Genomic DNA, 15627 nt, shown 5'->3' on the forward strand with positions numbered 1-15627 from the left:
GGTAAAGTACCCACCTGCCAATGCAGGAGACTGGGTAAGATGTGTGAGTTTGATCCCCAGATCAGGAAGTTTCCCTGGAGGATGAAATGGCACCATGGTGGGCTCCAGTCCATGAGTTTCCAAAGAGTTGGACATGACTGGAGCAACTTAACATGCAAGTGATCATCAAGAGAAGTTTATTTGCAGAGAAATGTATAATTTACTTCTGTTCTAAGACTCACATTTTGGGCACGTAGTTAGTGTCACACTCTTGTGAGACAGAAACACTGTCTCATAAGTGTTATGATGATGGTAACAGGTTTTCACTGCATTATCTTTTTTTCAAATATATTACTATGTATAGCAATTGTTTAAAATCCTTTTAGCCCTATTAAACAGGGAAATAATAAACACAAGGAAAATATCCTAAATACCTAACAGGAAGCTAGATAAAGTTATTCAAAAGGTATTGACTGTAAACTGGGATGCTAAAATTTTTAAAAGTCTAATTCAGAATCCTTCTTTGGGCTTTCTTCCAAAGAATATTTTTACAAGTTTGCAGACAGGTCTGTTGGCTCATAAAATTAAACTTTGGGAGTGATAGTTCCATGCACCATGAGAACATCTTCCTTTTATCACCTATTCATTTTGTATAATGGTTTGGTTTCACGTTTTTATTGTGTAATTACCCATTGTATATTTAGCCCATCATTTCAGAAATACACTTCCTCCTAACAAGACTAGATGGTTCTATATGGCAGAAGACAGAATCAGTCTAACAATGTCCCTCACACATCTCTTGAGTCTTCTAATTTAGAAGTGTAAGAGAGCCTTTTCTCCCCAGTAATTGGCACTTATGTAATAAATATAATTTTGTTGATGTGTTCAGTTGTTTGGTCACATCTGACTCTGCAATCCCATGGACTGCAGCTTCTCTGTCCTTCAGTGTCTCCCAGAGTTTGCCCAAACTCATGTCCATTGAATTAATAATGCAATAAAATATAATCTTATCCCTGCAGGAAATGGAAGAATTTGTCCAAAGTTCAGGTGAAGATGGTATTGTGGTATTTTCTCTGGGGTCAATGGTCAAAAATCTCACAGAAGAAAAAGCCAATCTCATTGCCTCAGCTCTTGCCCAGATTCCACAAAAGGTTAGTATAAACTCCAATCCTGGTGAGCAGAGTCACTTTGCAATTGTAGAGAGTGGGTGGCTATTAGTATTCTTTCCAGATAAAAGTTGTAAGTCATCCTTCATTGAACAAAACTGGCACCACCTTTAAGTAAAAATGTCTCAAAAGATTCAAATGTGTCTTGTATTCAAATGTATCACTTTACCACTTTCTTACTGAACCTTCACATTACTATAAAAATATATCTTTTCATGAAGTCATTTATTTTCAATGACATAGAGATGAAATAATAAGATTCTAGTAATTTTTCCACATCAGTTAACATTTACCAGCACTTATTAAATGCCAGATACTCTGCCACATCTTTTATACACATAATCTTATTTAATTCTTAGATTGCCCATTATGAGGTAGTGGTTTCCTCTGGTCATGTACACATCCCAGGAAACTGAGGCTTATAGGGGTGAAATAATCTGCTGAGGACCACACAATTAGTATATGGTAGTATTATATCTGTTGGACTCCAGGGAGCATAGCCTTAACCTCTCTGTTATTCTGCTGGCCATACTGTCCACTCCAGAAAAATGAATACACCATCCCAACCATGGTCTTTCAAAGAAGACAGGCAAGATTCCTTGAAAGATCTGAGAACCAAGTCGCCTTCATAATGGGGAAAAAACCCAGAAAGTGCAGTCCCATCTTCAAGGAGCATACAGCCAAATAAAAAGACTAGATCAACATACATACTAATGGGAGAGTGGCCCAGACAGATGAAACTGACTGTCTAGATATGCACTCATTTGTTTAGACAGCTATACCTCAGTCAGTTGGTACATGTACCCTATTGCCTTCAGTTCAGTTCAGTTGCTCAGTCATGTCCAACTCCTTGTGACCCCATGGTCTGCAGCACGTCAGGCCTCCCTGTCCATCGCCAATTACCAAAGTAATGTCCATTGAGTTGGTGATGCCATCCAACCAACTCATTTTCTGTCATCCCCTTCTCCTCCTGCCTTCAATCTTTCCCAGCATCAGGGTCTTTTCTAGTGAGTCAGCTCTTTGCATCAGGTAGTCAAAGTATTGGAGTTTCAGCTTTAGATTCAGTCCTTCCAAATGAATATTCAGGACTGATTTCCTTTAAGATGGGCTGGTTGGATGTCCTTCAAGTCCAAGGGATTTGAACAAGAGTCTTTTCCATCTCCACAATTCAAAAGCATCAATTCTTCAGCAATTAGCTTTCTTTGTGGTCCAACTCTCACATCCATACACGACTACCGGAAAAACCATAGCTTTGACTAGACAGACTTTTGTTGGCAAAGTAATGTCTCTGCTTTTTAATAAGCTATCTAGGTTGGTCATAGCTTTTCTTCCAAGGAGCAAGTGTCTTTTAATTTCGTGGCTACAGTCACCACCTGCAGTGATTTTGGAGCCCAAAGAAATAAAAGTCTGTCACTGATTCCACTGTTTTTCCATCTATTTGCCATGAACAGATGGGACCAGATGCCATGCTATGATCTTAGTTTTCTGAATGTTGAGTTTTAAGCCAACTTTTTCACTCTCCTCTTTCACTTTCATCAAGAGGCTCTTTAGTTCTTCCTTGCCTTTTGCCATAAGGGTGGTGTCATCTGCATATTTGAGGTTATTGATATTTCTCCTGGCAATCTTGATTGCAGCCTGTGCTTTATCCAGCCCAGCATTTCTCAAGATGTACTCTGCATATTAGTTAAATAAGCAGGGTGACAATATACAACCTTGACATACTCCTTTCCCTATTTGGAACCGGTCTGTTGTTCCATGTTCCATTCTAACTGTTGCTTCCTGATCTGCATACAGATTTCTCAAGAGGCAGGTCAGTTGGTCTGGTATTATCATCTCTTTCAGAATTTTTCAGAGTTTGTTGTGATCCACACAGTCAAAGGCTTTGGCATAGTCAATAAAGCAGAAGTAAATGTTTTTCTGGAACTCTCTTGCTTTTTTGATAATCCAACAGATGTTGGATATTTGATCTCTGGTTCCTCTGCCTTTTCTAAAACCAGCTTGACCATCTGGAAGTTCACAGTTCATGTATTGCTGAAGCCTGGCTTGGAGAATTTTGAGCATTACTTTACTAGAGTGTGAGATGAGTGCAATTGTGAGGTAGTTTGAGCATTCTTTGGCATTGCCTTATTTTGGGATTAGAATGAAAACTGACCTTTTCCATTCCTGTGGCCACTGCTGAGTTTTCCAAATTTGCTGGCATATTGAGTGCAGCACTTTCACAGCATCATCTTTTAGGATTTAAATAGCTCAACTGGAATTCCATCACCTCCACTAGCTGTGTTTGTAGTGATGCTTCCTAAGGCCTGCTTGACTTCACATTTCTAGGTGTCTGGCTCTAGGTGAGTGATCACACCATCGTGATTATCTGGGTCGTGAAGATCTTTTTTGTACAGTTCTTCTGTGTATTCGTGCCACCTCTTCTTAATACCCTATATGCCTTGCACCATGCTAAATGCTTTACATCTGCTGTTTCAAATGTCTTTTCTTCATTGTGGTAAAGTTCACATAATAGAAAACATACTATTTTAACCACATTTAGCTATAGTTCAGTGGCACTAAGTATATTCACATTGTTAAGCATGTTGCCATCATCCATCTCCTGAATATTTCACCTTCTTAAACTGAAACTCCGTCCCCATTGAACACTAACTCCTCATTCACCTTCCCAACTTCCTCTAATAAAATTATAATTTTTGAAGTCTTACCACTTGCACTGCCTCTTCCCTAAAGTTTTCAGATATGTCAGCTTCAAGGTTCAGGAAAAGAGAGGTTACACAGAGAGTAGCGGAATCACATTCTAGAATATTCTTCACATTTCTCGACTTTAGTAGAACTCAAGGTGTAACTGGTTTAGAAATAGAAGCCTAATCTTTCTAAATTGAATTTTCTACAGTGAAAATCCTACATGTTAAAAATCCTAATCTATAGTTAAAATCTACAGTTAATCCTATCTACAGTTAAAAATCCTAATGTTGTTGTCAGCGTATATTTTCTGCTTTATGACATTCAACCAACTTTAATTTTGTTTATTCTAGATTTTTACTCTTTATATACTCTCATTCATGAAGCATCATCTCTTTATATTTTTATGTTAAAGTACATAAAACTCTATAATTGTAAGTGTACTAATTAGCCCTGTTAAAACTCTATATTTTTTAGTTTAGACTGTTCTGTTAAAGAGGTTGCCACCAGTTAACATTTAATCTGAACTTTTTCATATAGAGTTCCCAAAAGAAAAATAATTATGTAACAAGTGGTTAGCATCCTAGCAAGATACTTCATTAAATATTGGAATATAAACAAATCCTCTATCTCATCTCCCCTCAGAAACAAACAAACAAACAAAAAGAGAAAGTGAGAAAAGGAAAGAGAGAGAGAGGAAGAAAGACAGAGAGGGAAAGAAAGAGAAAAAAGGAAAGAAAAAGAAAGAAGGAGAGGAAAGAAGGATGGAAGGGAGGGAAGGAAGACAACAAATCATCATCCAAAAAGCTGACTTCCTGTGATAGTTGAAAGGAACATATCAATACAGAAGAGGTAGTTTGCAAACATTGAGATAAAGTAAAACTAATTGCCTTCAACCATTTTGCCTTTACCTTTTTTTTTTTTTTTTTAATTTTTTTATTAGTTGGAGGCTAATTACTTCACAACATTTCAGTGGGTTTTGTCATACATTGATATGAATCAGCCATAGATTTACACTTATTCCCCATCCCGATCCCCCCTCCCACCTCCCTCTTCACCCGACTCCTCTGGGTCTTCCCAGTGCACCAGGCCCGAGCACTTGTCTCATGCATCCCACCTGGGCTGGTGATCTGTTTCACCATAGATAGTATACATGCTGTTCTTTTGAAACATCCCACCCTCACATTCTCCCACAGAGTTCAAAAGTCTGTTCTGTATTTCTGTGTCTCTTTTTCTGTTTTGCATATAGGGTTATCGTTACCATCTTTCTAAATTCCATATATATGTGTTAGTATGCTGTAATGTTCTTTATCTTTCTGGCTTACTTCACTCTGTATAATGGGCTCCAGTTTCATCCATCTCATTAGGACTGATTCAAATGAATTCTTTTTGACAGCTGAGTAATATTCCATGGTGTATATGTACCACAGCTTCCTTATCCATTCATCTGCTGATGGGCATCTAGGTTGCTTCCATGTCCTGGCTATTATAAACAGTGCTGCAATGAACATTGGGGTGCACGTGTCTCTTTCAGATCTGGTTTCCTCAGTGTGTATGCCCAAAAGTGGGATTGCTGGGTCATATGGCAGTTCTATTTCCAGTTTTTTAAGGAATCTCCACACTGTTTTCCATAGTGGCTGTACTAGTTTGCATTCCCACCAACAGTGTAAGAGGGTTCCCTTTTCTCCACACCCTCTCCAGCATTTATTGCTTGTAGTCTTTTGGATAGCAGCCATCCTGACTGGCGTGTAGAGGAGAACATAGGCAAAACACTCTCTGACATAAATCACAGCAAGATCCTCTATGACCCACCTCCCAGAATATTGGAAATAAAAGCAAAACTAAACAAATGGGATCTAATGAAACTTAAAAGCTTTTGCACTACAAAGGAAACTATAAGTAAGGTGAAAAGACAGCCGTCAGATTGGGAGAAAATAATAGCAAATGAAGAAACAGACAAAGGATTAATCTCAAAAATATACAAGCAACTCCTGCAGCTCAATTCCAGAAAAATAAATGACCCAATCAAAAAATGGGCCAAAGAACTAAACAGACATTTCTCCAAAGAAGACATACAGATGGCTAACAAACACATGAAAAGGTGCTCAACATCACTCATTATTAGAGAAATGCAAATCAAAACCACAATGCCTTTACCTTTTTTAAAAGGGCTTGCACTAAGTCTATTAAGAGGTTTTGGAAGTGAGACTGCGGGTGAAGAAATAGAAAATAAACAGGACTAGTAGGAAGAACATGAGGGTTAAAATGCATTAAAACAAACATGATTACTATGTAAATTTACTTGTCATGAGGCCATCCTAACTGGCAATTAGTTTTACTTTATCTCAGTGTTATCAAACTACCTCTTTTGTATTGATACGTTCCTCTCAACTATCATAGAAAGTAGGTGGACTGCAAAGTATGTGGGGAAAAGTATGTGGGGAAAGTGAAATCGCTCAGTTGTGTCCTACTCTTTGCAACCCCGTGGACTGTAACCTACCAGGCTCCTCCATCCATGGGATTCTCCAGGCAAGGATACTGGAGAGGGTTGCCATTTCCTTCTCTAGGGGATCTTCCCGAACTTGGGTCTCCCACATTGCAGGCAGACACTTTACCCTCTGAGCCACCAGGGCAGTCCAAGTATGTGGGGAAGTTGCCCATAAATGCTTCCTACCAGGTGGTGCTAGTGGTAAAGAACCCATGTGCCAATGCAGGAGACAGACACGGGTTCGATCCCTGGGTCAGGAAGGTCTCCTGGAGGACGACACAGCAACACACTCCAATGTTCTTGCCTGGGGAATCCCGTGGACAGAGGAGCCTGGCAGGCTACAGTCCATAGAGTCACACAGAGTCAGACATGACTGAAGCAGCTTAGCTTCCAGCTACGCACAGAACGGGCAGGTTTTCGTGCCACCGGCCATCCACTGAGGGAAGAGCAAGATGCCCAGAACTCAGAATTTGGAGAAGGACTTGAGCACCCTTCACCCCTTCAGCCTGGGATGTTAGGTCACTCAATAAGTCAATGTCTCAGTGCTGATGGCATAGTGATACCAATCCATGTCCACTTTCCTGCCTGGGATGTCCTTGGAGCCTTAGCCTGGGGAACAAGAGTCAGCCTTTTAGGCTACCTGAAAAAAATCACCTATGTCCTGTCTCTGGGGGCATCTCAGGTGGTGCTAGTGGTAAAGAACCCACCTGCCAATGCAGGAGTCATAAGAGATGCAAGTTTGCTTCCCGGGTTGAGAAGATCCCCTGAAGGACGTCGTGGCAACCCACTCCAGTATTCTTGTCTGGCGAATCCCATGGACAGAGGAGCCTGACAGGCTATGGCCCACAGGATCACATAAAGTTTGATGAGAAAGAAGTGACTTAGTGCACATGCATGCATCCTGTCTTTAGAAAAGAGCTGCTGGTTTCCACACCAGATTCTTCTCCACTGGATCCTCAGCCTCTCTCTCAGGCACAGACAGCTACAACTTTGCTTAGAATAAAATCCTTCTTGATCAACTACCATGCAACCTTTGTCATAATCATAAATAACTAAAGCAGATGATGAAAGTGAAAAATGTTTGCACTTGTCCCAATTTGAGAACTGAGGTACAGAGTTGATTCCAAGAAAGCAGGGAATATCTGAAGCTGCGGAATATTACTATCATGCCCTGGAGCTCATTGGGGAGGAAATCAAGCTGTGCTTTTCTCTCCTTTAGCAATTCCTGTTAAAATACAAAGAAATATGGAGGAGCATTATGCCCATGACCCTTTCTATTCAATTATATTTTTACACACAAGGAAGTAATATGCATTCATGTCAGCAATAAAATATTTGAAAACAAAATAATGGTTATAGATTTAAAATATGATATATCTTGAATATCAAAAAAAATTTACTTAGAACATGATCTAGTTCTCTTAAATTAAAAAAAGAGAACTTACAAATTATAATTTTAATTTATCCTTTCAGAACATCAAGTGGTATTTGCTGTTTTCAGATTTTGGGACAGACTTTTTCTTCAAAAACTTTCTTCACAATATTTTTTGTTTATGATTTTTAAGTTAAAGTTAACTGCTGTAAAAGATATACATGAACGTGTCCATTATTTGAACCTTTTATAAACTTCTGTTTACTTCATATAACACCTCAGCACAGGCTTTCAAATAGCAAAACAAAGAAACAATAAAAAAAATTGGTATGGACTACATGATTTAAATAACTCTATAGCCTTAAAATGCCTTAATTTTTCTGATTTGTTTGTTTTACTTCACAATTAAAGCACTGTCTTCCACAGGTTTTATGGAGATACAAAGGAAAGAAGCCTGCCACGTTAGGAGCCAATACTCGGCTCTATGACTGGATACCACAGAATGATCTTCTTGGTAAGAACAAGGAAATTCAATAAACAAGTTAACTATTTAAATTTCCACATTTTACTTGCACTTTTAAGCACATATAATTAAAGAATTGGTCATTAAGTTTATAGATTGATACTTCCTCTGATTCTCAAAAGGGGATCTTCATTTAAGACTCTCATCATTTTTCAAATTTCAATCTCAGTTCAGCTATTACCTCTTCAATAAGTCTTTCCAGACAATGCAAAGGGGATTCAATTTGCCAATTTTTGAGGTAGAAATTACCCATATTCTCAGCTTTCATAGAAAATATTGCCTTCTTCATTGAGTTATCCAAGAGTTTTTACCCCATGTCTTTCTGAAATTCTGTTAATGTTTCACATATCATGAAATCATCTCATCTAATCTCCAATCTAGGTCATCCCAAAGCAAAAGCGTTTATCACTCATGGTGGAACCAACGGGATCTATGAAGCTATCTATCATGGGGTGCCTATGGTGGGAGTCCCAATGTTTGCTGATCAGCCTGACAACATCGCTCACATGAAGGCCAAAGGAGCGGCCGTGGAAGTGAACATAAACACAATGACAAGTGCAGATCTGCTCAGTGCCTTGAGAACAGTCATTAATGAGCCTTCGTGAGTACTACTACTTTTATTTTATTTTGTGTGTGTGTGTGTGTTTGGCTGTTCTGGGTCTTCACTGCCTCTCACAGACAGTGGTTGTGGTCTGCAGGCTTAGTTGTACTAAGCCCACAGTACTACCACTTTTAAAGGTTTAGCTTAAATTATTTTACCTGTGATACTCAGAAATGTCCAATGTTTCATGCATTTTAAACTAGTGTATTTTCACATGTAAATAACAACTGCAACATTATCATATGAGAACCATTTTATTATTTCCTCTCCCAGACTGCTGAAGCTATTGGCTGAAATTGTAAAACAAAACCAAGATTTCAAATATTCTTGTAGTGCTTTCTCAAAATAAATAATGCTGGTGATTACATAAATTCTTAGATCTTTTACTGGACAATCTGCTTATGGACTTCCTAGTGGGTATTTTCTCTCAGTATAGAGTTATTTACAATCTTGATCTGGAGTAATTTGGAAACTATAATTCACACAAGGCCAATATCCCTTCTTGGAAAAATGAAGCAATACATTTACGACTGACTTATTCCATCTTTTTTATATGTTTGTGTTTTACCACATTTTGTAAAGAGTGTATTTCTTCCACTCCCCTCCTCATAACTCTTAACATGCTATGTGACCAGCAAAGTTCATGTCACAGCAAGAATTAACATTTTTTTAACATCCTTGTGGCTTTTGTTCATATAGCATGTGACATACATCCTATACTTACCTTTTTCCTTAACTGGAAGATTTTTAATACTCAGATAATGAACAGAAGATTACTATATGATTATTAAAAATTGCTCCTAAAAACTAATCAGAAAACAATAAAAATATAATATAAAAGTAAGGAAGAGTTTGAACAAGAATTTTGCAGAAAAGGAAATATGAATTGGTAATAATCTTTTGTTCATTAAAACCTTATGCATAAATAGATAAAGTCAAATTAAAACCAGGAGATAGTATTTTATATTTACCAGATTGGAAAAAATATAGAAATTAATAAATCTGGCAAAACTTTTGACCAGAATGTGGAACAACTGAAATCCTCAGAAACTTTTCTTAAAAGTATAAATTGATGTAACAATCTTGGAAGATGATTTGGCATTAGCTAGTAGTAGCTTAGCCCAGTAAAGCATCTGCCTGCAATGCAGGAGACCAGGGTTCGATCCCTGGGTAAGGAAGATGCCTTGGAGAAGGAAATGGCAACTCACTCCAGTATTCTTGGCCTGGAGAATCCCATGGACAGAGGAGCCTGGTGGGCTACAGTCCATGGGGTCGCAGAGTCAGACATGACTGAGCTACTACCACACACAGTGACATCCAAATCATGAACAATGTGAAATTCCACTTCTAGAGAAACTCTTGCCTTTGCTATGTGAGCTTAAACATGCCACAAGTGTACATAGCAATATGGTCTATAATAGAAAAAGAAACTGAAATAACTCACTGTCTATCAACAGGGGAGCTGAGTAAATCATGGTATATATCTCTAATGCAATACTACACAGTAGTAAAAAATAAACCATAAATAAACCATCAATACTGACAAATTTCACATATGATATTGAGCAAGAAAAGCAACTTCTTAAAAATACATATAAGATGATATTTCTTATTTAAAGTTCAAAAGCATGCAAACTAAATGCAAACAGGGTAAAACTACTATGTGGCAATAATAAACATGAATTCAGTCTTTACCTCCATGGAAAAGAGAGAGAAATGTGTTTGGAAAGGAATCTTCAGGGTAAGACTTTTAATTAATTATTCTTTATACCTTATGTATACATGTATACTGTTAAGTATAGGATACATTTAATTTTTTTTGAATATTGAAAATTGTATGTGTAAAGTTCTTTTAGCTCTGAAGGGAGGAGTCCTCCTAACAGACTGTGATGTATAAATTAGAGTCATGACTTTAGAGATAAAGCTTTAGGAGAGAAGCTATGAAATATTACTCTACTTACCTTAAATGAAAACAAAACTCTATAATTTCTATGTTTTTGCCTACCAGTTATAAAGAGAATGCTATGAGGTTAAAAAGGATTCACCATGATCAGCCTGTAAAGCCCCTGGACCGAGCAGTCTTCTGGATCGAGTTCGTCATGCGCCACAAGGGAGCCAAGCACCTGCGGCCCGCCGCCCACGACCTCACCTGGTTCCAGTACCACTCTCTGGACGTGATCGGGTTCCTGCTGGCCTGTGTGACAACTGCTGTATTCTTGGTCACAAAATGTTGTCTGTTTTCTTGTCGAAAATTTGGTAAAACAGGAAAGAAGAAAAAAAGAGAATAGATCTTTCTAAGTTTGCTAAAGGCTTGCATGGGCAATTCTGTTCATTCTAGCCACAATGACCTTAAACATATCTTCATCCTATTTCCAAAATCCCATTCCTCTCTACCTTAACATAGATATAAATTTTAGAATTCAACAATAACATTAACCATGGGCATGTTCCATTCTTTCTTTGTCTTTTCCCAGCTGGCTTTACTCTCTTCCTCAAACAGTCCTAAGAAAGGTACACAAATAATTTTATGTTTATCTATTCATAATATCAGGCTTCCCTGGTGGCTCAGAAAGTAAAGAATCTGCCTGCAGTGCGGGAGACCTGGGTTTGATCCCTGGACTGGGAAGATCCCCTGGAGAAGGGAATGGCAACCCACTCCAGTATTCTTGCCTGGAGAATTCCTTAGACAGAGGAGCCTGGTGGGCCAGATACAGTCCATGGAGTTGCAAAGAGTTGGACATGACTGAGTGACTAACACTTTCACTTTCATTCATAATATCAATTTTTTCTTTATTTTTAACTTTAAGTTATATGCTGACAATATACTGAATCCTGAGGAACACACAAAATGTAAGTCAAAGCTGATAGATGCAGAGAACACAGAGAATAAAATTCACAGTATTTGCTAGGACACACAAATTAGAAAACCATTATAGGAGACTAGTCTATTACAAGAAGAGTAATGATTTTATTTGTCATAAAGGACTTCTGCTTGCTAAGTGTTACTGAGGTCAGAACATGAATTGATAATAACTGTGATGGCATATCACACCAGGACAGTGAAAACCTGTAGATTTTCACTAAACACAGATAACCATACCTACATTCCTGACTTTAGTCAGAAAATATTCTTGTGTACCATTTTGTGCAAGAGACTGAGCACTGCCTTCAAGCAAGAGATCTATTGAATCATTGGTTATTTTTTTCTCAGGGCAGAGAATGTCAGCAGTATGTTAAGGAAGAAGAGATAATTTTTAGAAAAAATAGCAAAAAATATAGAAAACATTTTAATAATTTTATGAAAATTGTAATTTATAGTACAATGGATAATCTTTAAGTTAAGGTCCAAATCATTATATTTAAAAATTGTTAATGCTCATAATCTACAGCCACTATAATCAAAAGTGTCATTTTATGTCAAAAAATAAATATTTACTCAACTGATACAATTATTATACTAGTTTTCAGTCTCTATTTTCAATAAATTTAAATTCATCAATTAATTGTCCAAGGATGTGAGATGTTAACAAACCTATTCAACCAAGGATTGTTTTTGTTTGTTGCTAAGTCATGTCCAACTCTTTTGTAACCCGATGGACCATGGCCTTCCAGGTTCCTCTGTCCATGGGATTTCCCAAGCAAGAATACTGGAGTGGGTTGGAATTTCTTTCTCCAGGGCATGTTCCTGACCCAATATTGAACCCAAGTCTCCTGCCTTGTAGGCAGATTCTTTACCACTGAGGCACCAGGGAAGCCCCTCAACCAAGCATATGCTATAGTAATATGTATCAATGTAAAGCACTAAAGAGTAATAGTTATACTGGATTCAGCTTTGCATTAATTTAACAAATGCATTAAAGATTTTACTTTGTCCATTATAAACTTAATGACATGCTTAATTGAAGTTTTAATTTTAATATTTGACATATAACTGAAAAAAAAATAAATGGCATCCGCAGGCTTACTGAACTTTTAAAAACTTTTATTTATTTTAATATGGTATATAGAAAATTACTTCCAATTTAAAAATAATTATATCACTGAACACTGTAAGTATTTCCTCTTGAAAATGGGGCCTCCCAGGTGGTATAGTGGTAAAAATCTGCCTGCCTAGTGCGGGAAATACGAGAGACGCGGGTTCCATCCTTGGGTCAAGAAGATTCCCTGGAGTAGGAAATGGCAACCTGCTCCAACATGTTTGTGTACGAAATCCCGTGGACAGAGGAGCCTGGTGGGTTACAGTCCATGGGGTAGCGAAGAGTTGGATATGAGTGAGCACACGTGCCCACACACTCGAAAATGTACAATACTGAAAATGCAAATAAATTCCACAGATTTGTTGTGAAGGCTGAATATGTATTTGTTAAATGTTATCTTTCTAAAAAGGCGAGTCATCCTGATATGTTTTGATTTTAACAGTTGTGTTTTGAGAACAGATATTTGTTTGCTCTATGCTAAATTTATTTTTGCTAATTAGAATGTAGCAAATAGTTCAGATTTCATGAGAGCTGGGCTGGCCATTCCTGGCCAGCTGGCCATGAACACTATCTAAGTGCAAGTACCCATTTGGTTTCTGAGATTGGATACCCATTACATACAAGACTAACTTCAGCTCCATAGATTCTGCTCGCCTGATAGCTCCCTTTCTGACCCTAGTTATCTACAGGTTTCTTCCTTTGCCGGAGAATCTCACTAATCTCTTAAAATGTTACTGCTATCTTAGTGAGAATTGAAACTATGGAGGAAGAAACAGATGGTCAAAGATGTAGAAATGGAAGCACAATGCAATTGCTGAAGACGTGGTCTCAAACCAGGAAGAGAATGGTGATGAAATATAATTACTATCTTCCCCCATTGCCTAAATCCAGCTAGAAGCTACATAGCAGAGGAATTCAATTAATACAGTACACAGATGTGAGCATCCTGAGATACAAAATTTGAAAATAAAATTGAGGATATTAGGTCTGGGGAGATAAATGAAGAATAATTAAAGCAGTCCAGGATCACCATTATGAGCAGATTCAGAGGAAGCTTTGAAGAGAGAATAAGGAAGAATGATTTGTTATTAGGAACAAAACTGGGGGTTCTTTCTTAGAAAACCAGGAGAAGATGATGCTTCAAGAACGAAGGGATGAACAATTATGAAATAAACATTCTAATTGATACATGGTATAAAACCAAGGAACTTGTTAAAATACATTAATTTCAAAGTAAACATGAATTATCCAGAAAGAGAACAAAACATTCAATTTTACAGATATAATCATTTACTTAAAATTAAAAAAATATTAATTGAATAATCATGAGAAATAATAACAGCTCAATAAAATGAACAGCTCTGAAAAATTCTATGAGTACTAAAATTCATTGAATATATTTTCTTCAGCTGTTTTGTTTGGTGATTTATGGACATTTCTCTATTACTTACAACCCTCTCATACAGACATGTTCACTTTATTAGAATGAGTAAGAAAGTCATATGCATTTAATATAATTTTGTGGAAATATATTAATTTAAAACAGGAAATGAAAAAGCCGATGTTTATGTTTATGTATAACTATACATATTTAGTTACATGTTTGCTTGATGTTTATTCAAAATTATGTATGCTAATACAGAGCCTCTCTGTAGCTCAGCTGGTTAAAGAATCCACCTGCAATGCAGGAGACCCTGGTTCAATTCCTGGGTCGGGAAGATCCCCTGGAGTAGGATATGGCAACCCACTCCAGTTTCTTGGCTGGAGAATCCCCATGGACAGAGGAGCCTGGTGGGTTATAGTCCATGGGGTTGCAAAGAGTTGAACATGATGGAGCAACTAAACACAGCACATATATGTTAATGAGCAACTACGAGAAATAAGTTTGAAATCTGATGTTTATTTCATTCACTCATTTATTCAGCAAATATTTTTAGAGAAAATATGGAAACATTTTGGAGACTCAGTATGCTCTTTTAGGGGATGTAATAGTTAACAAGATAAACACCGTAATTTTCTTTATGAAAAATTGCTGTCTGATAAGGACTTCTAACGGCCACATACTATAATCTCCATTGCTGATAAATAAATAACAATAGTCATGTTCATAGTAGACAAATGCAGAAAGATATGGCAATTTTCCAGGCAAAGAACAAAGGAAAGACTCATAACTTTGAGAAAGCATGGATATGAAAATAACTCAAGAAGTTTATTATTTGTACAGCATAGGATTATACTTTCACCACCAAACATATCCACAACGGGGATTCATTTCCGCTTTGGCTCAGCCTCTTTATTCTTTCTGGGGCCATTTCTCCACTCTTCTCCACTGGCATATTGGACACCTACCAACGCTGGGAGTTCATCTTTCAGTTTTGTATCTTACTGCCATTTCATATGGAGAAGGAAATGGCAACCCACTCCAGTGTTCTTGCCTGAAGAATCCCAGGGAACAGAAAACCTGGTGGGCTGACGTCCGTGGGGTCGCACAGAGTCGGACATGACTGAAGTGATTTAGCAGCAGCAGCCATTTCATAGGATTTTTAAGGCAAGAATGCTGAAGTAGTTCACCATTCCCTTTGCCAGGCCAGTCGATGACGTTTTGCCAGAACTCTCCACCATGACCCATCTGTCTTTGGTGACCCTACACAACATGGCTCATAATTTCATAAGGCTGTGACTTTTGTGATCATTTTGATTAGATTTCTGTGGTTTCCATTCTCTCTGTCCTCTGATGGATGAGGATAAGAGGCTTGCACAAGCTTCCTAATGGGAGAGGCTCTCATAGTCAACAAGAGTCCAAAATTCAGTACTTGAGCACAGTCTCAAAAGTGACAGA

General features: G+C 37.7%; 1 protein-coding gene across 5 annotated transcripts in view; it reads left to right on the forward strand.

Moving 5' to 3' along the window:
• The window catches only part of LOC122696498 (UDP-glucuronosyltransferase 2A1), a 62961-nt gene extending 49797 nt beyond the window's left edge, over window positions 1–13164 (forward strand). For 3 of the 5 annotated variants that reach the window (XM_043906570.1, XM_043906567.1, XM_043906569.1), the window contains 4 exons: window positions 999–1130; window positions 8114–8201; window positions 8592–8811; window positions 10820–13164. In XM_043906570.1, the coding sequence (XP_043762505.1) occupies window positions 999–1130; window positions 8114–8201; window positions 8592–8811; window positions 10820–11099 (720 nt within the window). In that variant the 3' untranslated portion in view covers window positions 11100–13164. The remainder of the gene's footprint in view (window positions 1–998; window positions 1131–8113; window positions 8202–8591; window positions 8812–10819) is intronic. The other 2 variants (XM_043906571.1, XM_043906568.1) reach the window with 1 other exon arrangement.
• Window positions 13165–15627: the final 2463 nt, after the last annotated feature.

Source organism: Cervus elaphus, chromosome 6, assembly GCF_910594005.1.
Source record: "Cervus elaphus chromosome 6, mCerEla1.1, whole genome shotgun sequence".
NCBI classification, from domain to species: Eukaryota; Metazoa; Chordata; class Mammalia; order Artiodactyla; family Cervidae; genus Cervus; species Cervus elaphus.